Source organism: Dendrobates tinctorius, unplaced genomic scaffold, assembly GCF_039654945.1.
Source record: "Dendrobates tinctorius isolate UK_male_01 unplaced genomic scaffold, ASM3965494v1 ptg000177l, whole genome shotgun sequence".
Taxonomy (NCBI): domain Eukaryota; kingdom Metazoa; phylum Chordata; class Amphibia; order Anura; family Dendrobatidae; genus Dendrobates; species Dendrobates tinctorius.
In genome coordinates, this window is record NW_027361844.1 from 2,759,319 (window position 1) to 2,783,725 (window position 24,407).

The 24,407-nt window shown below is 45.1% G+C and overlaps 1 protein-coding gene across 2 annotated transcripts in view; it reads left to right on the top strand.

The window, feature by feature from the left end:
* LOC141054221 (aldehyde oxidase 1-like) overlaps positions 1 to 24,407 on the top strand; it is a 295,390-nt gene that overhangs the window by 177,806 nt on the left and 93,177 nt on the right. For both annotated transcript variants that reach the window (XM_073551452.1, XM_073551453.1), the window contains exons 19-23: positions 7,904 to 8,026; positions 8,774 to 8,870; positions 15,756 to 15,880; positions 18,340 to 18,473; positions 22,179 to 22,266. In XM_073551452.1, the coding sequence (XP_073407553.1) occupies positions 7,904 to 8,026; positions 8,774 to 8,870; positions 15,756 to 15,880; positions 18,340 to 18,473; positions 22,179 to 22,266 (567 nt within the window). The remainder of the gene's footprint in view (positions 1 to 7,903; positions 8,027 to 8,773; positions 8,871 to 15,755; positions 15,881 to 18,339; positions 18,474 to 22,178; positions 22,267 to 24,407) is intronic.

Below are 24,407 nucleotides of genomic sequence, written 5' to 3' on the forward strand. Positions count from 1 at the left end.
ATATGTCATTCGGGATTCATATCCACACCAAGACGCGCAGCACCGCTCTTTGGCTGAGCCGCCCGCCGGCTGAGCCAAAGAGCGGTGCAGCGCAGGATTCAAATTGGAATCCCACGCCGCTCATTGGCTCAGCCGCCAGCAGCTCAGCCATTGAGCGGTGCCACGTGGCTTTGGCTGGAGATTTCAGATCGGGGGAAGAGTTTGGGTGGTGACTGTGTGCGTGTATGGTGTATGGGCGGTGACTGTGTGCGTGTATGGTGTGTGGGCAGTGACTGTGTGCGTGTATGGTGTGTGGGTGGTGACTGTGTGCGTGTATGGTGTGTGGGCGGTGACTGTGTGCGTGTATGGTGTGTGGGCGGTGACTGTGTGCGTGTATGGTGTGTGGGCGGTGACTGTGTGCGTGTATGGTGTGTGGGCAGTGACTGTGTGCGTGTATGGTGTGTGGGCAGTAACTGTGTGCGTGTATGGTGTGTGGGCGGTGACTGTGTGTGTGTATGGGCCTATGTGTGTGTGGGGGGTTTGCGGGCATGTACGGGGGTCATCGAGCTGTGCGTGGGCTCTGCTGGGGCTGTGCGGGGGTTGCCGGGTCTGTACAGGGTCTTGTGGGGTGTATCGGGCTGTGATGGGGGGTCTGCGGTTTTGTGTGTGTGTGTGTGTGTGTGTGTGTATGCAGGCATCATCCGATGGGACTATAAGTTCCATCGGGCTATGCCTGCTACCCTGACAGTGACACATTAGCCAAAACATACATAACATACAGAACATATAGCATACAGAAAATACATATAACATACAACACATAACAGAGTAAATACTCACCAATCACCTAATTCCCCAAAGCCATCGATCACCTGTAATAAAAATAAAATAATAAAAGAACCTATACTCACCTTTCCGCTGTAGTCCAATTAATAACGAGTGTCCCACGACGATCTCCCGTGGAGAGCTGCCGCATCAGCTGATCTGACCGCTCTTCAGGGGGTCCAGCAATGAAATGACAGGCGGAGGTAATCCTCCTCTGTGTATCCCTCCGCTGAAAGAGGTCCCGTAACCCTAACTCTAATTCTCACGCAGCATTGCTGTAAAGTGAGACTTTGAACTCAGGTAACCTCAGTGATGGACTGCAGGAGCCAATGTCTCCTGTCAGTTCATCACTGGGAGATCCTATAGAGCAGTGACATCACCTGATGTCACTGTTCTATAGCGGAGATCATCGTGGGACAATCGTTATTAATTGGACTGCGTCAAAAAGGGAGTATATGGTTGGTTTATTATTTTTCATTTTATTCTAGGAGACCGAGGGTGTCGCTTGGATCTGAGAGTACAATAAAAATATGAAAACCGTGTTGTGCTCTATATAATTAAAATTCTTTATTCTTATGTGTGTGTGTGTTTTTTAACCCTTTATTAATATAAGATTAATAATGGATAGTCTTATTGACGCCTCTCCAATATTAACCGGGTTTAATGTCACCTTACAATAGCAAGGTGACATTGACCCCTTATTACCCCATATCCCATCGCTACATGGGAGTGGGAAGAGAGGGATTAAGTGCCAGAATTGGTGCATCTTAGAGATGCGTCATTTCAGGGGCGGCTTCGCCCTGGTATTTGTAGCCGGGGGACAATATCCATGGCCCCTTCCTAGGCTATGACTATTAGCCCGCAGCTGTCTGTGTACCCTTTCTGGCTATAAAATATAGGGGGACCCCATGTCATTTTTTTGGGGTCCCCCTATTTTAATAGCTAGTAAAGGCAATGCAGACAGCTGAGGGCTGATATTCATAGCCTGGGAAAGGGGCCATGGGTATTACCCCCTTCCCAGGCTATAAATATTGGCCCCCAGACGTCGGCTTTTCCTCTCTGGCGTAGAAAATTATGCAGGAGCCCACAACATTTTTTTTCCGTTTTTTTTTTAAATATACTGTATATTGGCTATATATCTATGGAAATATCTATGGAAATATTTATAGATATATCTATGGAAATATTTATAGATATATCTATGGAAATATCTATACATATATCTATGGACATATCTATGGATATACAGTGCCTAGCGAAAGTATTCGGCCCCCTGGAACTTTTCAACCTTTTCCCACATATCATGCTTCAAACATAAAGATACCAAATGTAAATTTTTGGTGAAGAATCAACAGTGGGACACAATTGTGAAGTTGAGCGTAATTTATTGGTTATTTTAAATTTTGTGGAAATTCAAAAACTGAAAAGTGGGGGGTGCAATATTATTCAGGCCCTTTACTTTCAGTGGAGTAAACTCACTATAGAAGTTCATTGTGGATCTCTGAATGATCCAATGTTGTCCTAAATGACTAATGATGATAAATATAATCCACCTGTGTGTAATCACGTCTCCGTATTAATGCACCTGCTCTGTGATAGTCTCAGGGTTCTGTTTGAAGCACAGAGAGCATCATGAAGACCAAGGAACACAACAGGCAGGTCCGTGATACTGTTGTGGAGAAGTTTAAAGCCGGATTTGGATACAAAATGATTTCCAAAACTTTAAACATCCCAAGGAGAACTATGCATGCGATCATATTGAAATGGAAGGAGTATCATACCACTGCAAATCTACCAAGACCTGGCCGTCCTTCTAAACTTTCATCTGAAACAAGGAGAAGACAGATCAGAGATGCAGCCAAGAGGCCCATGATCACTCTGGATGAACTGCAGAGATCTAAAGCTGAGGTGGGACAGTCTGTCCATAGAACAACAATCAGTTGTACACTGCACAAATCTTGCCTTTATTAATAATAATAATAATAATCTTTATTTTTATATAGCACTAACATATTCTGCAGCACTTTACACACATTATCATCGCTGTCCCCGATGGGGCTGCGGTGTTTTCAGGTACGCAGGATGCAGTGACGAGTCGCGGGACAATTTGGTGCTTACTAGAATAACGTTTATATGACTAGAGGGAACTTTCCTCAGTCAAGGCTTGGACAATCAAATAGGGGTAACACGGGTTGCCCTAGCAGGGGCTCGATACAAGCAAACACAAAACGTTAGAACACAACTACTCCCGGCAATAGCCGGTCACTATAGGGCCGCGGGTAAGGCCGACTACGGGTCCGTAATGATAGTCACTTAGCTGTCCAGATGTCCCATGCCGTTCGGGATGGTGGTCCTTCGGCGTAGTAGTTGCATGGCCCAGTTGCTGAGGCGTTGGCGGAATCTTTGCGCGCTCTGGCGCGCTGTTGACCCTGGAGCCCCATGGGCCCCGGCGGAGTGCTTGGATGGATAGGCCGCAGCCCCTGGACTGGTGCAAGCGGCAGCGATGTCGGGTGCCGAATGACGGGCCACTTGCGCAGCTAACGGCTGCGACGGGGAATCCGCGGCAAGCCGAGGCTCAGCTCCTGCTGCGGACCGGAGGGGACAGTGGTGGCCGCTAACGACGCTGTACTTGCCGCAGCCACTGGTGAGAGCGGGGCGGCTGCAGGTGGCGGGGGACAGGCCGCAGCCGCAGGCTGAGGAGAGGCGGCAGCGGCCGCGGGCAGGCCGCAGCCGCAGGCTGTGGAGAGGCGGCAGCGGCCGTGGGTTGGACTGGGGCTGCAGTGGCCGCGGGCTGTAGCGGGGCGATGAGTCTCAGCTGTTCATCTTGGCGCAGTCTCTCTGGGGCCCTCAGTGAGTGTCTTGCCTGGCCCTGGTAAGTTACTTTCGCTTGCAGCTGCTCCCTTCGTCTCCAGCTGCCTCTGTCCCGGTCTGCTGACTCATCGCCCGGGGAATTCCCTGCCCTCTTTATACTGGTCCCTCCCCTAGCTCTCCTGTCTGTAACAACGGTCCGTCCGTGAACTCTGTTCCCCGGGAACAGTTTCCCCCGGAACCTGGATGACGGCTCCTTTGGTTCCGGCCCGGACACTCGACGGGGGGGACCGTTCCTCCCACAGGGCTCACAATCTAAATTCCCTATCAGTATGTCTTTGGAATGTGGGAGGAAACTGGAGTACCTGGAGGAAACCCACGCAAACTCAGGGAGAACATATAAACTCCTTGCAGATGATGTCCTTGGAGGGATTCGAACCCAGAAGCCCAGCGCTGTAAGGCTGCAGTGCTGTCCACTGAACCACCATGCTAGCAAGAAGAAAGTCATTTCTCAAAGATATCCATAAAAAGTCTTAAAGTTTGCAACAAGCCACCTGGGAGACACACCAAACATGTGGAAGAAGGTGCTCTGGTCAGATGAAACCAAAATTGAACTTTTTGGCAACAATGCCAAATGATATGTTTGGCGTAAAGGCAACACAGCTTATCACCCTGAACACACCATCCCCACTGTCAAACATGGTCATGGCAGCATCATGGTTTGGGCCTGCTTTTCTTCAGCAGGGACAGGGAAGGTGGTTAAAATTTATGGGAAGATGGATGGAGCCAAATACAGGACCATTCTTGAAGAAAACCTGTTGGAGTCTGCAAAAGACCTGAGACTGGGACAGATATTTGTCTTCCAACAAGACAATGATCTCAAACATAAGGCAAAATCTAAAATGGAATGGTTCACAAATGTATTCAGGTGTTAGAATGGCCAAGTCAAAGTCCAGACCTGAATCCAATCGAGAATCTGTAGAAAGAGTTGAAAACTGCTGTTCACAAATGATCTCCATCAAACCTCACTGAGCTCGAGCTGTTTGCCAAGGAAGAATGTACAAAACTCATAAACATACCCCAGGGACTTGCATCTGTAATCGCAGCAAAAGGTGGCGCAGCGAAGTAATAAGTTAAAGGGGCCGAGTAATATTGCACACCCCACTTTTCAGTTTTCTAATTTCCACAAAAACTTAAAATAACCAATAAATTTCGTTCAACTTCACAATTGTGTCCCACTTGTTGTTGATGCTCCACCAGAAATTTACATTTGGTATCTTTATGTTTGAAGCATGATATGTGGGAAAAGGTTGAAAAGTTCCAGGGGGCCGAATACCTTCGCAAGGCACTGTATCTATGGATATATCTATAGATAGATAGATAGATAGATAGATGGATATATCTATCTATCTACTGTATTATCATCTGTCTGTGTGTGTAATAGAGTGTGGGTTGGACAAATGCAAAAGAGGATGTTGGACAGAAATTACATCACAAATCTTTTTTTTGTTTTGTTAAATGACATATCTTTATTTAGCTTACAAAAACGCAGACAAATCCGCAGGCAAAACCGCACTGAAAAACCGCATCAATTGCAAGGAAAAAACGCATAAAAAACGCGGAAAAAAAACACATAAAAATGCACCTGCGTTTTCTGCCAAGAGCTGCGGTTTTTGTGCGGAAAAATCCGCTGCAGAATCTGCAACGTGTGCACACAGCCTCAATCCCACGCGGCAACGCTCATTGGCTATGCCGCCCACCGGCTGAGCCAATGAGCATGCCCCGCGGGATTTGAATCCCCCGCCAAGGCTGGTGACCAATCAGCTGCTAGTGGTGTTGGCGCCAGATTTGAATACCGCTAGCAGCTAATGTGATTTGTCGCCTGCCGCCGGGTTGCCGATCTATCAGCTGTTAGCAATACACAGATGTTCATTTCACCGCACTCCCGATGCAAAAGCATCGGGCCTATTTCTAGTGTTATACATAAAATGTTGAGAATGTTTTGCAGTGAGTCATCTATTGTTTGAAACACAGGATGTGAACCATATGAAAGAATCTGCTATTTTGTGGCCTACACCTTTCACTGCTGTAAAAAGAACTCCTCCCATCAAAGTAGCTATTATCATAATATTTTGCTGAAAAAAATAAAGAGAACACTTAAACAACAGAATATAACTCCAAGTAAATCAGACTTCTGTGAAATCAAACTGTCCACTTAGGAAGCAACACTGATTGACAATCAATTTCACATGCTGTTGTGCAAATGGAATAGACAACAGATGGAAATTATTGGCAATTATCAAGACACCCTCAATAAAGGAGTGGTTCTACAGATGGGGACCACAGATCACATCTCAGTACCAATGCTTTCTGGCTGATGTTTTGGTCACTTTTGAATGTTGACTGTGCTTTCACACTTGTGGTAGCATGAGACGAACTCTACAACCCACACAAGTGGCTCAGGTAGTGCAGCTCATCCAGGAAGGCATATCAATGTGAGCTGTGGCAAGAAGGTTTGCTGTGTCTTTCAGCGTAGTGTGCAGAGGCTGGAGGCGCTACCAGGACACAGGCCAGTAGATGTGGAGGGGGCCGTAGAAGGGCAACAAACTAGAAGCAGGACCGCCACCTCAGCCTTTGTGCAAGGAGGAATAGGAGGAACACTGCCAGAGCCCTGCAAAATGACCTCCCGCAGGCCACAAATGTGCATATGTCTGCACAAACGGTTAGAAACTGACTCCATGAGGATGGCCTGAGTGCCCGCTGTTCACAGAAGGGGGTTGTGCTCAAGGTTAACACAGTTCAGCCCTCCAAAGAAATGCCACCCCACACCATTACTGACCCACTGCCAAACCGATCATGCTGAAGTATGTTGCAGGCAGCAGATCACTCTCCACGGCATCTCCAGACTCTGTCACATGTGCTCAGTGTGAACCTGCTTTCATCTGTCAAGAGCACAGGGCGCCAAAGGCTAATTTGCCAATCCTGGTGTTCTGTGGCAAATGCCAAGCATCCTGCACGGTGTTGGGCTGTGAGCACAACTCCCATCTGTGGATGTCTGGCACTCAGACCATCCTCATGGAGTCAGATTCTAACCGTTTGTGCAGACACATGCACATTTGCGGGCTGCTGGAGGTCATTTTGCAGGGCTCTGGCAGTGCTCCTCCTGTTCCTCATTGCACAAAGGCTGAGGTATCAGTCCTGCTGCTGGGTTGTTGCCCTCCTATGACCCCCTCCACATCTCCTGGTGTACTGGTCTGTCTCCTGGTAGTGCCTCCAGCCTCTGGACACTACACTGACAGACACAGCAAACCTTCTTGCCACAGCTCGCATTGATGTGCCATCCTGGATGAGCTGCACTACCTGAGCCACTTGTGTGGGTTGTAGAGTTTGTCTCATGCTACCACGAGTGTAAAAGCACAACCAACATTCAAAAGTAACCAAAACATCAGCCAGAAATCATTGGTACTGAGATGTTGTGGTCTCTGGTCCCCACCTGCAGAACCACTCTTTTATTGAGGGTGTCTTGATAATTGCCAATAAGTTCCATCTGTTGTCTATTCCATTTGCACAACAGCATGTGAAATTGATTGTCAGTGTTGCTTCCTAAGTGGACAGTTTGATTTCACAGAAGTTTGATTTACTTGGAGTTATATTCTGTTGTTTAAGTGTTCCCTTTATTTTTTTAGAGCAGTGTATTATACAGCACTGTGTACTTACAATTGTTCATTTTGCTACCAAGCAATTCTTCTCTTTCCTATTAGGACTATGACATCACATGATTAAAAACTGATTATACATAGAGCTTAGAAGGATTTAGCTTATCAGGAAGTTAATTTTCCCTGGGTGAGTCATGAGTCACTGCAAAAGTCCCTGTAGGGGGAAGAGGGAGCAGCTGGGTCAGGGTGAAGAGGGGAATGATTCATGCAGGGAAAAGAGAATTCTTGTTTCTGTATAGAGCAGAGAAAAGAAAAAAAAATAGCTGTATAGAAAGACAAAATTAGCAATTGTGAGTACACAGTGCTGTATCATATGATGATTGCAATATATTGCGAGGGTAAAAACTTTGATGGGAGGAGTGCGTCTAAAATTTTAAACAAAGAAAACTGGAGGGGTAGATCCAGGGGAGCAGAAAAAGAATCAGTATTCCCAGCAAAAGTCTGACTTACATTTTTTTATTAAATCATATTTTACCTGTCTGTTTCATATATAGCAAAGCCTATTTGAAACTAGCAGCAGGTTTCATGATTCCTAAGGAGAAAAGCACAATTCTGTTCTATTTTTATTTGTGTAGGTGATGTGTGTCGGCTACATTATCTGCGCTGTCGTGGCTGACAAACCAGAGCGTGCAAAACGAGCTGCCAAAAAGGTGAAAATCGTTTATGAAGATATAAAACCAGTGATTTTCACTATTGAGGTAAAAACGTTTATTATGTTATTTTATTTTGGAAATATCCAAATGCCTATTAAAATATGCAGCATATAGAGAACTTGCTCACCTTATTCCTTCAGTTCTTAGTCCCACAATATTAACCGTTTTTACTCTAGATGATCAAGTGAAACATTATAGAATACGGTATCTACTTGGCAGTGCCACTCTTTTGTAACCAGCTATTCCCACCTGATACAGAGATTAAAGCAATTAGCTAGTTGCTAAGCAAAGTTGTATAGGGATTGGAAAAATTTTCTGTAAACTTCAGATATGCAAACTGTAGTATTTTACTCAAATACTCACAATTACTCACAATTTGTAAGCTTGCAGTCACACAGAGGGACAACTTATTTAAGGACAAAAAAGTAACAAATTCCCTTTAAAAATGATATGTAATTTAGTATGTAGATTTAGATCCTGCTTATGGTGCTCATTTAAGCGAATGCAAATAGCCCTTGAAAGCTACAAGGATGTCGTCAATATGCCGCCCGTACTTCACTGAGCAGCAAGAAGAAACTTTGAAAAATTTCTATAATTTTTGCATTCATATGAGTAAAATGAATGACACACGGATTGTAAAAACTGACACACGGACCAAGATCGATCCAACACATTGAAAAAAATGGTTACTTTTTCACATATGAAAAAAAAAAAAAAAAACCTGACAACTGAGTTTGGTCTAAGACAGAGTATTAACTATCTAATCTCATCTGCCTCTGCTCTTTATTAAAGGATGCAATAAAACATGATTCTTTTTTTGAACCGGATAAGAAATTACAATGTGGTGATGTTGACGAGGCTTTCAAAACCGCAGACCACATACTTGAAGGTATGTTAATCAGTCGTGTTAATAACGTTACTCCACATTTGTAATAATGTTACATATTTTGAGTTGTGATTTTAACTTTTACATAACATATATAAATCAACAAAATTCACTGTATCTTGCCTACATGTGCCTGTGATAACAACTAAAAAGAAATCACACTCACCATATATGAGAATATCTGCAAAAGGCTTTATTTGTAAAAAGACAAATATAAAAACAGGTTACGAAGAAAGATGCATAAAAAGAGTGGAGAAACCAGTATATGGAAAACTCACAGTAAGATCCGTGGTCTCACAGGAATCTGTGGTTCATAATCTTCAGGGAAAGTGAGGTCCATATGGGGTCACTAAAGGTGGGCGCTGGTTCATTTTCTGGCCTGGAGCAACTGCTTGGAGGTTCAGAATCACTGAGGAAGGGAAGTATGAAAAGTAAAGGAAGGTAGCATCTTCTTCCTCACTATCAGTGTCGGAGGCAAGGAAGGTGTATGCCTCCTCCGCTGAATACCATGATTCGGACAAGCGGGACATTTTTTCATGTATGTGCTATGTGTGTGTGCATACCAAATTTAACTCAGGTGAGTGTTTGGTGTAAACTTTTTTATTTGAATAAAAAAAAAGAAAAAAATCTAGAAAGAAAAATATAAATATAAAATATAAAAATTTGGTAAAACAATCTTACTAAACGGGCATCAGTAAAAAAAAAAAAATCCCTGATCACCCGCAACTATCTGACACTAACCCTGACTATAATCAGTAAAAGAAATTGTAGCAGATGCTGATTTCTACAGTATATTTCACTGTCCCTAATTTAAAGCCCCATTACACATAACGATGTCCTAGCAATCCCACCAACGATCCGACATGGATGGGATCGCTGGGACATCGTTAGGCTGATCGTTGGTGAGCTGTCACATTGACAGACCCACCAGCGATCAGGACCAGTGAGCACGCTGGTTTCTAATGTAAACATCGGGTATCCAGGAGCCACATCTCTAAGTTGGATACCCGCTGTTTACCTTGGAAACCGGCGTACACGCTGGTTTCCAAGGTAAAAATCGGGTATCTAAGAGTCGCACGGCTCCTGGATACCCAATGTTTACAATAGAAACCAGCGTCGCTGATCACTGGTCTCTCGCTGCCACACGCAGCGATGCGTGCTGGACAGCGGGAGACCAGCGATCAAAAAATGGCCCAGGCCGATCAAGAATGATCAGCGATACCCGGCAGGGGGGCCTGTCGCTGATCCCCGTCACGCACAGCGATCTCGCTGGCGAGATCGCTGTGGTGTCACAAAATCAGCGATCTCGCTAGCGAGATCGCTGTGTGTGATGAGGCCTTTAGTCCTGTCAGCTAATTTAAATAATTTTTTATTTAAAATTATGCAAAAAAACAACCGTACGATGATCAGTATTCACCGACTGTAGAATGCACCCACGGATGTGATTTTTTTCCGCATTGCTATCAGACACTAACTCTGGCTACATTTAGCAAAAAATACTGTATTATACGCCGATTACTACAATATGTTTTACTGTCCCTAATCTAGTCCTATCAACTAATCTAAATTTTTTTTTTACTGTTTCTTTCATACAAAAAACAACAACAATTGGATGCCAATCAGTGAAGTGTGTGAGTGATCAGTGCTTGACGGCTGTGGGAGGCAGGCACGGAAGTGATGCTTTTTTCCGCTTTGGTATCTGACACTGACCCTGATTATTCAGTAAATAATACTGTAGAAGGTGCTGATTACTACGGTATATTTTTAATGTCCCAAATCTAGTCATATCAACTAATCTAAATTCTTTTTTAATCAATTATTTTTTCACAAAAAAAGGATGTCGATTGATGATGTGCATAACCAACCAGCGCTCAATGGCTGTAGGACATACACATGGATGTGATGCAAAAAGGGGATAAAAACAGACATTTTAAAAAGCAATCAGTGATGTGCGTCTGATCATCGGCTTGGAGGCTGTAGGAGGCACTCATGGAGTGGCGCAAAGGAGGGGAATAGTTAGGGGAAAAAAGTCCCAAGGAAAAGCAAGCACTGGTGCCGATCAGTGATGTTAGGAATGGCGGAACGCACTAAATAAAAATAAATAATAAAGTGCTTCGCCGCTCGGGGTCCACCGTGCAGTAGGTGTTACACCGCTGCTAGGTAATGACAGACAACCAATATGGCGGTATAATGCGCACGGGTTAGACTTCACCCGAGGTGCGCAAAGCGGGCTCTGTTCACACACAGAGGCGCTGCAAAATAAACATGCGAACACGCTGAGCCTGTTAGTGTCACAGACCACAGGGAAATGCATACACGGTATCTGGTCACAGGAGCAGGACCCAAGGCAGAGGAGCTGCGTCCGTCTAGACCTACCATGTGTGCGGCGTCGCTACTGCGGACGCCAAGGAGGACTGCAACTGCAGCGCGGCGTAGGGTACGGCCGCTAGTCGACAAAGCTAGGCGGCAGGATCGATGTCGGACGCTAGAGTAGAGGTGCGGAGAGCACAGTGGCCTAAGGCTTGCCACTGACTGGAGCTGACTGCTGCACTAATTCCCTATCCACATGCGTAATATCAGAGGGAAGGGGTTTCAAATGAGTCAGTCACCAGAGTAGAGTCATACATCCGTCACCATTCACACATTAGCTTGAAAAGTATATACTAGCGCAAGGCCGAACGGTCATGCGCGCTTTTTATAGCCGTGCGGGACCTTCCAGATCTCCAAAATGGACCAATGAGATCTGGAGCAGGACCTGGGGACATGACTCCCGATCTCCAATGGGAGATCGCCTCATGAGCATGCCCAGTAGGAGCACAGAGGAACTTAGTCTCTGGAGCGGTCTGCTGCAAAGTAATCTTCTCTGCAGTAGATAGACAGCAGGAGACCGCAGAATGTGAGGCTCTGGATTCCTGCAGAGCAGGCGCAGAAACCAGACGCCTAACATTACCCCCCCTCCTAGGGCCCCCTCCCCTCTGAGCCAATCCACCACCTTGTGCCCATCAGAGGCATAGGTCTCAGACTCGTCCGAAGGCAAGTCTGATGTCCCAGTGGATGACACGGAAAACTGGGACACGTGGAAGGTATCAGAGGCGGCAAGATCGCCAGGTTTAAGAGACACGTGGGAGACAACGGGAGCGGCATGACTGCCCGGAGCATAGGTTGAAGTGGAACGCCGTGGTGTGTCGGCGGACGTTTCCACTCTCTGTCTAAGGAGGCTATCCCAAGCATATGAGGTGCATGCCCGAATATATTTTTTAATGTCCCGAGCCCTGTGCGGCCACCAATACGACCCTGCCAGGAGTTTTGTGGTCTGCATGTAGCCACAGTGACCACCCGCTCTGGATACGTGTGCCCACGCGAGAACCTTTGGCCGAACGCGAGGGGGGGGCAAAGGTCTTGCCCGGCGGCACAGAGTTTGGCCGTTGCGGGGCCCCGTTATCCTGGGGAACAGAGTGCTGACAATGGTAACCGCAAGTGGAGCTTAGTGCCGGACGTGCCTCAAGTCTGGCGCGAGACACCTCCATGGGCTCTGGGAGTGAATACTCTGGCTCAAGTGATTCCAGAGGTTCAAAGAGGTTGGGAGCTGGAGTAACCCTCCATCTGGATTGAGCACGCTCCAGCCTGCGCTCCGAGAAACGGAGATCAATGCGGGTGGCAATGGCAATCAGCTCCTCCAGACTTGCAGGAACCTCTCTGGTAGATAGAGCATCCTTAACATGCTCAGCTAAACCTCTCCAAAACACAGGGATGAGGGCTCTATCAGACCACTCCAGCTCAGAAGCCAGAGTCCGAAGATGTACGGCATACTGACTGAGAGCGACCCCTGAGTTAATGCCAATAGCTGAAGAGAGGTGTCGTGCGTGACTCGTGGACCCAGGAAGACCTGCTTGATAGCTGTTAAGAACTGAGCAGCGGTCCGAACCGCGGGGTCGCCACGCTCCCAAAGCGGTGTGGCCCACTCCAACACCCTGCCCGACAGAAGGGAAACAATAAACCCCACCTTAGCCCGTTCCGTAGGGAATCGCGCAGCCAGTAATTCAAGCTGGATAGAGCACTGGCTCACGAAACCCCTACAGGAGGCGCTATCGCCAGAAAATTTATCGGGCAACGGGAGGCAGGAAACTGTTGGCGCAGGGAGGACATGGACATACGTGAAATCGCCTCTGCGATCGCCTGTACAGCAGCCTCCGAAGACTTCGCTGCTGAGATAACACTCAAGAGTAGCCAACCGGCCCTCTAGCTGGCGAATGCACTGAAGGAGTTGCTGCTGATCTGCCATTACTAGCCAGACCCTGTCGCTAGTATAATGTTAGGAACGGCGGAACACACTAAATAAAAATAAATAATAAAGTGCGTTCGCCGCTCGGGGTCCACTATGCAGTAGGTGTTACACGGCTGCTAGGTAATGACAGACAAGCAATATGGCGGTATAATGCGCAAGGGGCTAGACTTCACCCGAGGTGCGCAAAGCGGGCTCTGTTCACACACAGAGGCGCCGCAGCATAAACATACGAAAACGCTGAGCCTGTTAGTGTCACAGACCACAGGGAAATGCACGCACGGTATCTGGTCACAGGAGCAGGACCCAAGGCAGAGGAGCTGCGTCCGTCTAGACCTATCATGTGTGCGGCGTCGCTACTGCGGACGCCAAGGAGGACTGCAACTGCAGCGCGGCGTAGGGTACGGCCGCTAGTCGACAAAGCTAGGAGGCAGGCGCAATGTCGGACGCTAGAGTAGAGGTGCGGAGAGCACAGTGGCCTAAGGCTTGCCACTGACAGGCGCTGACTGCTGCACTAATTCCCTATCCACATGCGCAATATCAGAGGGAAGGGGTTTCAAATGAGTCAGTCACCAGAGTCATACATCCGTCACCATTCACACATTAGCTTGAAAAGTCTATACTAGCGCATGGCCGAACGGTCATGCGCTCTTTTTATAGCCGTGCAGGACCTTCCAGATCTCCGAGATGGACCAATGAGATCTGGAGCAGGACCTGGGCACATGACTCCCGATATCCAATGGGAGATCGCCTCATGAGCATGCCCAGTAGGAGCACAGAGGAGCTTAATGGCATGTCACACTAAGAGATATCGCTAGCAATATCGCTATAACTTGTGACGTTATAGCGATATTGCTAGCGATATCGCTATGTGTGATACTTACTTACGACCGGCTCCCCTGCTGCTTATCGCTGATCGCGCGAGAACAGGCTGGACCATTTCAGCTTCCTGCTGTGACGAAGAGCGACGCGTGGAGCCGGGCGGGAGGACGTCAGGATCGCCTGGTGTGACAGGTAAGTAGCGACCCCCGTCCCCAGCAATGTCGCTAGTGAGATCTGCCTGTGTGGCAGCTCACTAGCGACCACTTAGCGATGTACCAGTGATCCTGACCGCGTCATATCGCTGGTGCATCGCTAAGGGTGACAGTACCTTTAGTCTCTGGAGTGGTCTGCTGCAAAGTAATCTTCTCTGCAGTAGATAAACAGCAGGAGACCGCAGAATGTGAGGCTCTGGATTCCTGCAGAGCAGGCGCAGAAACCAGACGCCTAACAAGTGATTTGTGTCACTTATCAGCTTTCGGCAGTTGCAGGATGCACACATGGAGGTGGTGCAAAGTGTGGAGAAATAAAATAGACAGGGAAGAAAAGTACTAGAAAAAAGCGAGCACAGGTGGCGATCAGTAATTTGCGTCACTGTCAGCACTTGGCAGCTGCAAAATGCATGCACAGAGATGGTGCGAAGAAGGGGAGAAAATATAGGGGGGAAAATGTTCTAAAAAAAAAAAAAAAAAAAAAAAAGCAAGCATGTGTGCCAATCAGTGATTTGCGTCACTGATCAGCGCTCGGCAGCTGCAGGATTATTGAACAAGAAAAAACTGCCAAAAAATGAGCGATCAAGTACCAATTAGTGCTCGGAGCTGAAGGGGGTGTGGTAGGGGTTATGGAGAGGGGGAAAAGAGTGGAGGAGATTTGGCGTGGATTAAGAAAAATCCGGGATCAGGAGTGGATCATGAATATCTTCTTTCTTCTTTTAGGAACAGCAGTAGCACCAGCAGAAGTGATGGCACAGGCTTGAAAATGTATGTGGCACCAAAGGTCCAGCACAGCACTACAGAATGACGCAATGACCGCTCTGCAACATCCCCAAGCCAGACTGAGGAAGTGCAGAGCTGTCATTGTGAGTTCAGACTGCGTCTCTGCACTGTGATTGGTGTGGTCGACAACATTGTCCGATCGCACCAATCATTGTTGGGCCTGATGACGCTAGCGGTGCTACTTGCTAGGCCCTGCCTATGATCAGTGCTGTTACAGCCATTTCATTGCCTGAAAATGTCAATTTCATTGCCTGAAACACTGAAATTACTGTAATTGAACAGCCAATCACAACGATGACAGTGGCGGAGGAAGGGTGGACGACAACCCTCATGACAACGAGCACAGGTGCCCTGCTGTTCGAATAATCAGCCCATGTTCCTTTATGGTCAAACACAGCCATTGCACAGTACACAGCAGCGACACATTTATAAGATTATCTCAGCACAGGGACATTTTATTTAAACACATCCAATTGTGGAAATTATTTTGATTCCAAAATCTATTGATTAAAATTAACTTTTGTTCGTGGTGAAACCCCTTTATATTTATTGGTGACCCTTACCATAGACTAATGAAAATGTAATATTTTTGTTGTCTCCTTGTGTGCAAACAACATTTCTAAGTGCATATCGGGTCAAGTGCATATTTGCCAGAATAAAACATTGCACAGATGCATTAGTAACAGAAACCAAAAAAATGACAATAATTCAGACACATATGTGTATATATAGAGAGTAAACATATATACACACAAAATGCCAACCTAATTTCATGTTTTACTTTTCGAACAGGAGAGATACATATCGGAGGACAGGAACATTTTTACATGGAGACCCAAAGCATCCGAGTTATCCCCATCAAAGAAGGACAGGAAATAGAAATCTACGCAGCCTCACAGGATCCTACATACATGCAAGTGAGTCAACAGAGGACTTCACTCTCATGATTTAAAGGGGTAATCCAATACTTTTATATTGATGACCTATGCAGATGATAGGTGATTAATATAAAGATTGTGGGGGTCTGACATTCAGCGCTCCCACAGATCAGCCGTCTGTCACGTGGATCCATCCTGTGTGACGCCACCAGCAGGCCGGTAACTAGAACAACAGGATGCGGCTCGTGATACTGTCCTGTGTGACATGGCTCACAGGCCGGTAACTAAAACAACAAGACAAAGGGAAGGGAAACAGTTACAATGGTGGGCCCTGCGATAGGGAAAGGGGACGTGGAGACCTCCTGCACTCCCTTGAGTCAGTGTCCCTATCGCTCCTAACGTTCCCTATGCCAGTTCCGCACCGGGCGCCGATCAGGAACCTGTCGCCCTAGCACACCCTACACCTATCCCTTGCTAGGGAACTGGGTGGCGCAGGCACTGGCCCCACCGCTGTACTAATACACACTAAGGAAAAACAAAAACAGGGAAACACCACTTAGCTTTACTCTGTTGCACTTGCTCCTGCCAGAGTCCACCACCAGCATGCAACTCTCCTCCTGAATCGCTGCCACCAAGCTCTGTCAGAGCTACAAGGAAATCCCATATGACTCCTTTCACACCAGGCTAAAACAGTGCTGCAAGGAACGCTCTCCAGCTCCTTCCGCCATCAAGGATGGTTAAAATGAACACCATCACCAACACTGATTGCAACACCTGTGACTCTTTTATAGCAGAGCCAGCAATCACACCTGCATAATAATCATGTGCACTTAACTAAAGAAACTAGAGTGCAATGACGCTCACCACCACCGGGGGCAAACTTAGAACAAACGACAACACAGTGCAATAATCCTAATGGCCACCAGGGGCAAAAACCAACCTTAAGCACAGCTTAGGAAAAAAAAAGGTTACCTGTGCTTTTTATATGTCCTGATCCAGCATGGATCATGACACCGTCATCCTCATTAGAAGTGGCTAGATGTAAGCAATGAGCAGAGCCAGACTAGCACAGCTCTGTACACTGTTTAGCGGCTGCTATTCTCTTCAATAGGAGCTGATATGAAGAATCTGACAGCAGCCACAAAACCTTGGACAGAGCTGTGCTGTTCCACTCCACTATAGGCGCTTATTCACACTGTGACCAACAGACAAAACCTAAGATAAAAATAAAATCAGAATTTACATGTACTATTTATTTACTAATTTACTTAGTACAGGGTATTTGCTCATTTTGCACTTATATTTAGTTGGTTTAGCTTTAGTTTTTTATACTTTATACAAATGGGATTGTGGCTCTCCCTTTCTTGGGTTGAGAATATTGTCTATATAGCTTTCCACGGGCAGGTGTCTGAACAGTCTAGTCTGGGTTCTGCTATACCGCCATCTATATTGAGGTCTGCTGACACATAGTGAGGTTTAATACCAGCGATAAGACCATCCCTATTAGGCTGACCTTGTCGAGGTCGGATGGCTTATAGGCTTTTTTTTTATCAAAACAGTGCTACCTATGTACCCTAGGTTATTTCCATGTTATTTACATGTAGTATTACTATTTATGTATTTATTTATTACAGGGCATTTGCTCTTTTTTGATCTTAGGTTTTGTCTGTTACTGGCAATTATAGCAGCTGATGGGTGAAGGTGCCACATCTCTTAAAGGCCCCAATTGAACAAATTGGTTATTCCAGTTTGTATCAACAAGTTTTAAAAGTCACAAAACTTAAGCAGAACTTGAAGTTGCACTAAAGTGTAGCAAATTTTGACATTTTCAAGCCAGTTTTGGGTCTCTTTGTTAAAATGGGGGCAGCTGGGAAGGAGTCAGTGTGCCTATGCCCACTCGTCATATTCTTCCAAAGTGCCACCGTTTCTTATGCCAGAAATGGTTTTTTCAGTTCCTGAATGGAGTAATATTTCCGGCGAGATGCACGAAGACGCACACGACTGATAAGGTGAGCAGAATTCATTAAGTGACGAGTGCCTCTTAATGAATTTGCTACATACTATTCCAGCACTTCCATGCAAAACACCAGTGTTAACCCTTTCCAATCCAACAGCTGACCTTATCCGACATTATGATTTTCCTGTTCAATTGAAATGACGGATGACGTCTGACAAATTTTTTTTTGGTGCGTTTGTTCTGATTAGCCAGCAGGCTGTACTCTTTCTGTATCTCTGCAGTTCATGTGTTTTGAAAAATCAGGAAAAAAAAATGGATTGGAAAGGGTTAATGACGCAGAGACATAGCATTTACCGTACACTGCAATGTGATCAGCATCCGTAAGGAATTATCCACAATTAAAAAGATGTTCCAATAAATGTTTTGATACATTTCAAAGTTCTATATAACCATACAATAGATTAAAAAGGAGAGTAAAACACATTATTTCTAATTGTAATACCATTTTTGTTGTCTAATTTTAATACTTTTTCCTAAAAAGGGCCTAGTTGCAAGATCCCTTGGAATACCTTTTAACCGCGTAAACTGCCATGTGAAGAGAATAGGGGGGGCATTCGGTGGCAAAATCGTAAAGACGGCTTATTTAGCAGCTATTAGTGCTGTTGCAGCTCAAAAGTAAGTTATTTCAGCACTACATTATCTATCACATAAAACTGAAAAATAACAGCCGCACTCCCAAAAAAATTGGATATGAAAATGGCCAAGCCTAAAATAGGTGAGGCCGACAGTAACAATTCTACCTGATTACATCCAGTGTGACGTTAAATAAGTCACAGGATGGATAGACATGTTAATGATATGAAAATTATGAAAAAATGGAAACATTTTTCAAAGCATCTTGAATTATTCAGTATCGCATGCAGTGTTCCCTGCACTTGCATAGTTGGCTGCTATCAATGAGGTTATGAATGGCTGTCTGAGGAGTGTTCTGCCACGCTACATGCACTTGGGCAAATCATCAAGATCTGATGCTGGCAGCTTCCATTGCAATTTCTGACTGACCAATGACATCCCAGATGTGATTGATGGGGGACAAGTCTGGAGACACTGCAGCTCATGGTAACACATTTAGGCCACGCAGGTGTAAGGGTGTGACTGACACTCATGTTCTTGCCACAGTAGCACAAGAACCATTTGCTCTGGTGTTGTCGTGTTGAAAAATGGTTCCTGGTTCACTTTCCTTTTTGGTGTTGCAATTTCAGCATTAAAGAGTGTAATATTAGATTTGTTTGACGTGCAAAACGGAGTATGTTGTCTTTATATTCCAATACCCATGTGGTTTGCAGAATGTGGGAGAAGCCATTACTGAGTGCAGAATTTATATCAATAATCTTACATGAAGCATCCACACTAAAATATTGGCTTACCTGTACAAAGACACTTTCTCAAGACGGGTCACAAGATATCAGATTATAGATATTATGTCCCATCACCAAAATGAAGAAGAGATTGGGAAACAATGTTAAAAAACATGAGGCCTGTAGATCCGCTGACTTGGAACCATGACAGCAATGGGTTTGAATTTGAGGATGCCATGACTACATGCATTAGTTATGTTATTAGACTGAGATGCTCCTTAGTGGAGATTTGCCCAACAGCCACTTATAAGTTCAGTTTTTCTTGGTTGAACATCATGGACTTTTTTTCATCTGTATTAACCCCTTTACAACCTATGAGGTATAGGTACCTCTGTTTGATGCGGGCTTAGACGATGAGCCTGCAACATTTCCATCACATGTCAGATGATTTCATCAGCTGTCATGTGTCCCTAACAGATGCAGGTGAAATCGGGATCCACATGCGGCTGTTAACTCTGACGGTGGCATTTAACATGATAGCGCAGGAATCGTGTCATTAGCTCTGCCCATCGGCGCCCGCGTCACATGACCATGGGTCGCCAATGGGTTGACATGACAACCCAGGGTCTGCAAGAGACCCCTGCAGTTGTCATTGCCGGATAGCTATAGGCACCTCTCTGTGGCCAGCGCCCATATGTGCTATGTGCAGCACAGGCAATTGGATGATCACAGCTTCTAGTCTCCCATGGAGACAATTGAAGCCAGAAAAAGAATGAATCCGATCAGTAAACAGTGTAACGAGAAAAAAAGTCAAAACATCAGAATTACTTTTTTTTTGTCACTGCAACATTGCATTAAAATGCAATAACGGGCGATCAAACATCACCACTCAAATAGAAAAGAACCTAGACATGTTTGGTATTTTCAAACTTGTACTGACCTGGAGATTCATAATGGCAGGTCAGTTTTCTCATTTAGTGAACATGGTAAAAAAAAAACAATTGTGGAATTGCACTTTTGTTGCAATTTCACCGCATTTTTAATTTTTTAAACGTTTTCCAGTACACTATATGAAAAAAACAATGATGTCATTCAAAACTACAACTCGTCCCGCAAAAAAACAAGTTCTGAAATGTCCATACTGACGGAAAAATAAAAAAGTTATGGATTTTAGAAGAAGGGGAGCAAAAAACGAAAACTTGCTGCGATACGTGTCTCTACCTTTTGGGGTGAGAGCGCTGTTCTCATCACACATAACATAAGGAGGAGATTGCATAGTATTCATGTAATTTGCCACATGATCAGGCAACTGGAAGATGGATGCATTCAGCTTTGCGCGGTAAGTTTCTATTAGGGTGATCATGGGTGAGTTCCAGCTGTTTATTAGATTAAATTAATGACAATTTTTCATTTTTTTACTGTATTCATCTAATCTTTATCACAATATTCACACTTATGTGTTGTGCACTTTACATATGGTAGAGTTGTATGACAATATTTTATATAGAACTAGAAATTAAAAAGATAGCACTATAGGCCATAAACCAGACGCAATGTGTTATTAATGGGGATTTTTGCACTTACCTACTGTGACTTTATTAATGGGATTTTTGCGCTTACCTTGTGTGGCTTTGAAAGAGACAGCACTTAGTAGGCTCACAATAACACAAATCCAGCTGCTGCTCCGACGGTTGGAAAATCCAACGTAGACAACTACAAAGAAATGTGGATAAGGTGCTGCTCTTGTGGTTCTCCTCAGGAAGAAGTCAGTGAGACTATGAAATGCGTTGAGAATAACCTTCAATTAATTCATTTCTGTTATCTCCTGGATTTATTACCCGCAGTGCAGGACCTCATCTGCATTCCTTTCTATATTTTATATAGGTCATTTTGACTGTATACTATTGTATTTTTTGTTTGATACCTTTAAAGGGAATCTGTCACCCCATTTTTTGATTATGAGCTGCCGGCATCACCATCAGGGGCTTATCTACAGCATTCTGTAATGCTGTAGATAAGCCCCCGATGTAACCTGAAAGATGAGAAAAAAAGAGTTAGATTATACTTACCCTGGCGTCCGGTCCGATGGGTGTCGCTGTGGTAGGGGCCCAGATTGGGGGGTGGTCCACTGCTTACCACGCACAGCCGACAGATGAGACGGAGGCAGATTTCAGTTGCAACAGATCTGGGTTTTATTGGCCGTCCTCCTGACGACCGTAGCCATAAACCGCAGTTCCTTTACAGCCTTCCGTACTCAGGCCTGGGTACCTTCACCTTCCTTAAGTCGTATTGACATTCCTCGCGAATCTTTCGCTGGGGCTGTCCTAGACCTATCTACCACCAGCGCTTCACCTGCCCGAGGTCGTCGTCCAATCGGTACTCCCGGAGCCTCGTCTGTCCTGCGGTTCTTGATGTCAGGGCCACCCCCCTGACTGTCTCTTCCTGTCACTCCCCTGGTCGAGCTCTCCACCGTTGTCAGTCTTCTGCTCCTGAGCTCCTCCCGGGACTAGACTCGCCTGGAACCCTGTCCTGTCCTATTTATCCCCTCCCTCTGGAATTTCCCTCCTGGGTTCCTATCTCTCCGCCCCCATGACTAAGCAGTTTCAATAGCCGTAAGCTGCTGTCAAGTCCCCCCTGCCATCTTGTGGTCAAATCCAGGTATTGCACTCCCTTTTCTTTCTTCCCTAGTTGCTACCCTTCTGTCATTGCCAATCTCCGTCTCCAGTGCACAAACCATCCCCTCTTCCCCCAGTCAAGTCCGTCCGTAAAGTCACATTCCCCACATCGCTGTCCGGTCCGGCGCCTCTCATCTTCTAACGGTGACGTCCTCTTTGCTGCCTGTCGTGGCTTCTTTGCTGCCAATTCGGCGGCTCTGTGATGTCAGTGTTTTGTCAGTGAAGCTTCGCGACTTGTTTAAAATTGTTCCAAGCAGAAAGATTGTAATAATCATAGCTACAGACATGTACAGAGAGATACTTGGGTATGATTAGAGTAAATCCAATGTTTTCTTGTTGTCGTGCAGAACCAAACGTCCTATTCGCTGTGTTTTGGAACGAGATGAAGACATGTTGATAAAGGGTGGCAGACATCCCTTCCTTGGGAGATACAAAGTAAGTTTTAATAAAAGTATATAGCCTCCATTTTACCTCATCACAGAGCAAATATAGAAATTATATGTTTTCACATGAAAAAGTTCTAATTTAACCCCTTAACCCCCAATGGTGGTTTGCACGTTCATGACCGGGCCAATTTTTACAATTCTGACCACTGTCCCTTTATGAGGTAATAACGCTGGAACGCTTCCATGGATCCTGGTGATTCTGACACTGTTTGTACTTCATGTTAGTGGTAAAATTTCACTCATATAACTTGCGTTTATTTGTGAAAAAAAACGGAAAGTTGGCGAAAATTTTGAAAATTTCGCAATTTAGCAACTTTGGATTTTTATGCCCTTACAGAGATATGACACACACAAAACATAATAAGTAACATTTCCCACATGTTTACTTTACATCAGCACAATTTTGGAACCAAAATTTTTTTTTGTTAGGAAGTTACAAGGGTTAAAAGTTGACCAGCGATTTCTCATTTTTGCAACACCATTTTATTTTTAAGGACCACATCACATTTGAAGCCACTTTGAGTGGTCTATATGATAGAAAATACCCAAAAGTGACACCATTCTAAAAACTGCACCCCTTAAGGTGCTCAAAACCACATTCAAGAAGTTTATTAACCCTTCAGGTGCTTCACAGGAATTTTTTGAATATTTGAAAAAAAAATGAACATTTAACTTTTTTTCACAAAAAAAATACTTCAGGTTCAATTTTTTTTATTTTACCAAGGGTAACAGGAGAAATTGGACTGGAAAAGTTATTGTGCAGTTTGTCCTGAGTACGCTGATATGTGGGGAGGAACAGCTGTTTCGGCGCATGGCAGAGCTCAGAAGGGAAGGAGCGCCGTTTGACTTTTTCAATGCAAAATTGTCTGGAATTCAGATCGGACGCCATGTCACGTTTGGAGAGCCCCTGATGTACCTAAACAGTGGAAACCCCCAACAAGTGACGCCATTTTGGAAACTAGACCCCCCAAGGAACTTATCTAGATATGTGGTGAGAACTTTGAACCCACAAGGGCTTCACAGAAGTTTATAACATACAGCCGTACAATTAAAATATCATTTTTTCCACAAAAATGATCTTTTCACCCTCAATTCTTATTTTTCCAAGGGTAACAGGACCCTAAGAGTTATTGTGCAATTTGTCCTGAGTGCGCTGATACCTAAACCACTATTTGGGCGCATGGCAGAGCTCGGAAGGGAAGCAGCGCCATTTGACGTTTTTGGCTGGAATTGAGATCGGACACCATGTCGCGTTTGGAAAGCCCCTGATGTACCAAAACAGTGAAAAATCCCCACAAATGACACCATTTTGGAAACTAGACCCCCCAAGGAACTTATCTAGATGTGTGGTGAGCACTTTGAACCCCCCAGTGCTTCACAGAAGTTTATAACGCCCGGGCGAGAGAATAAAAAAATCGCATTTTTTCCACAAGCATGATCTTTTAGTCACCAATTTTTTTTATTTTCCCAAGGGTACCAGGAGAAATTGGACCCAAAAAGTTGTTGTCCAATTTGTCCTGAGTACGCTCATTCCCCATATGTGGGAGAAAACTACTGTATGGGCACACGTCAGAGCTCGGAAGGGAAGTAGTGACGTTTTGGAATGCAGACTTTGATGGAATGGTCTGCGGGTATCATGTTGCTTTTGGAGAGCCCCTGATGTACCTAAACAGTGGAAACCCCCCACAAGTGACCCCATTTTGGAAACTAGACCCCCCACAGAACTTATCTAGATGTGTGGTGAGCACTTTGAACCCCCAAGGGCTTCACAGAAGTTTATAATGCCCGGGCGTGAAAATAAAAAAATCATTTTTTTCCACAAAAATGATATTTTTGCCCCCAATTTTTTATTTTCCTAAGGGTAACAGGAGAAATTGGACCCCAAAAGTTGTTTTGCAATTTATCCTGAGTAGGCTGATACCCCATATGTGGGGGTAAAACACTGTTTGGGCGCATGGCAGAGCTTGGAAGGGAAGGAGCACAATTTGACTTTTTCAACGCAGAATTGGCTGGAATTGAGATCAGACACCATGTTGCATTTGGAGAGAACCTGATGTGCCCAAACAGTGGAAACCCCCCAATTATAACTCCAACCCTAACTCCAACACACCCCTAACCCTAATCTCAGCC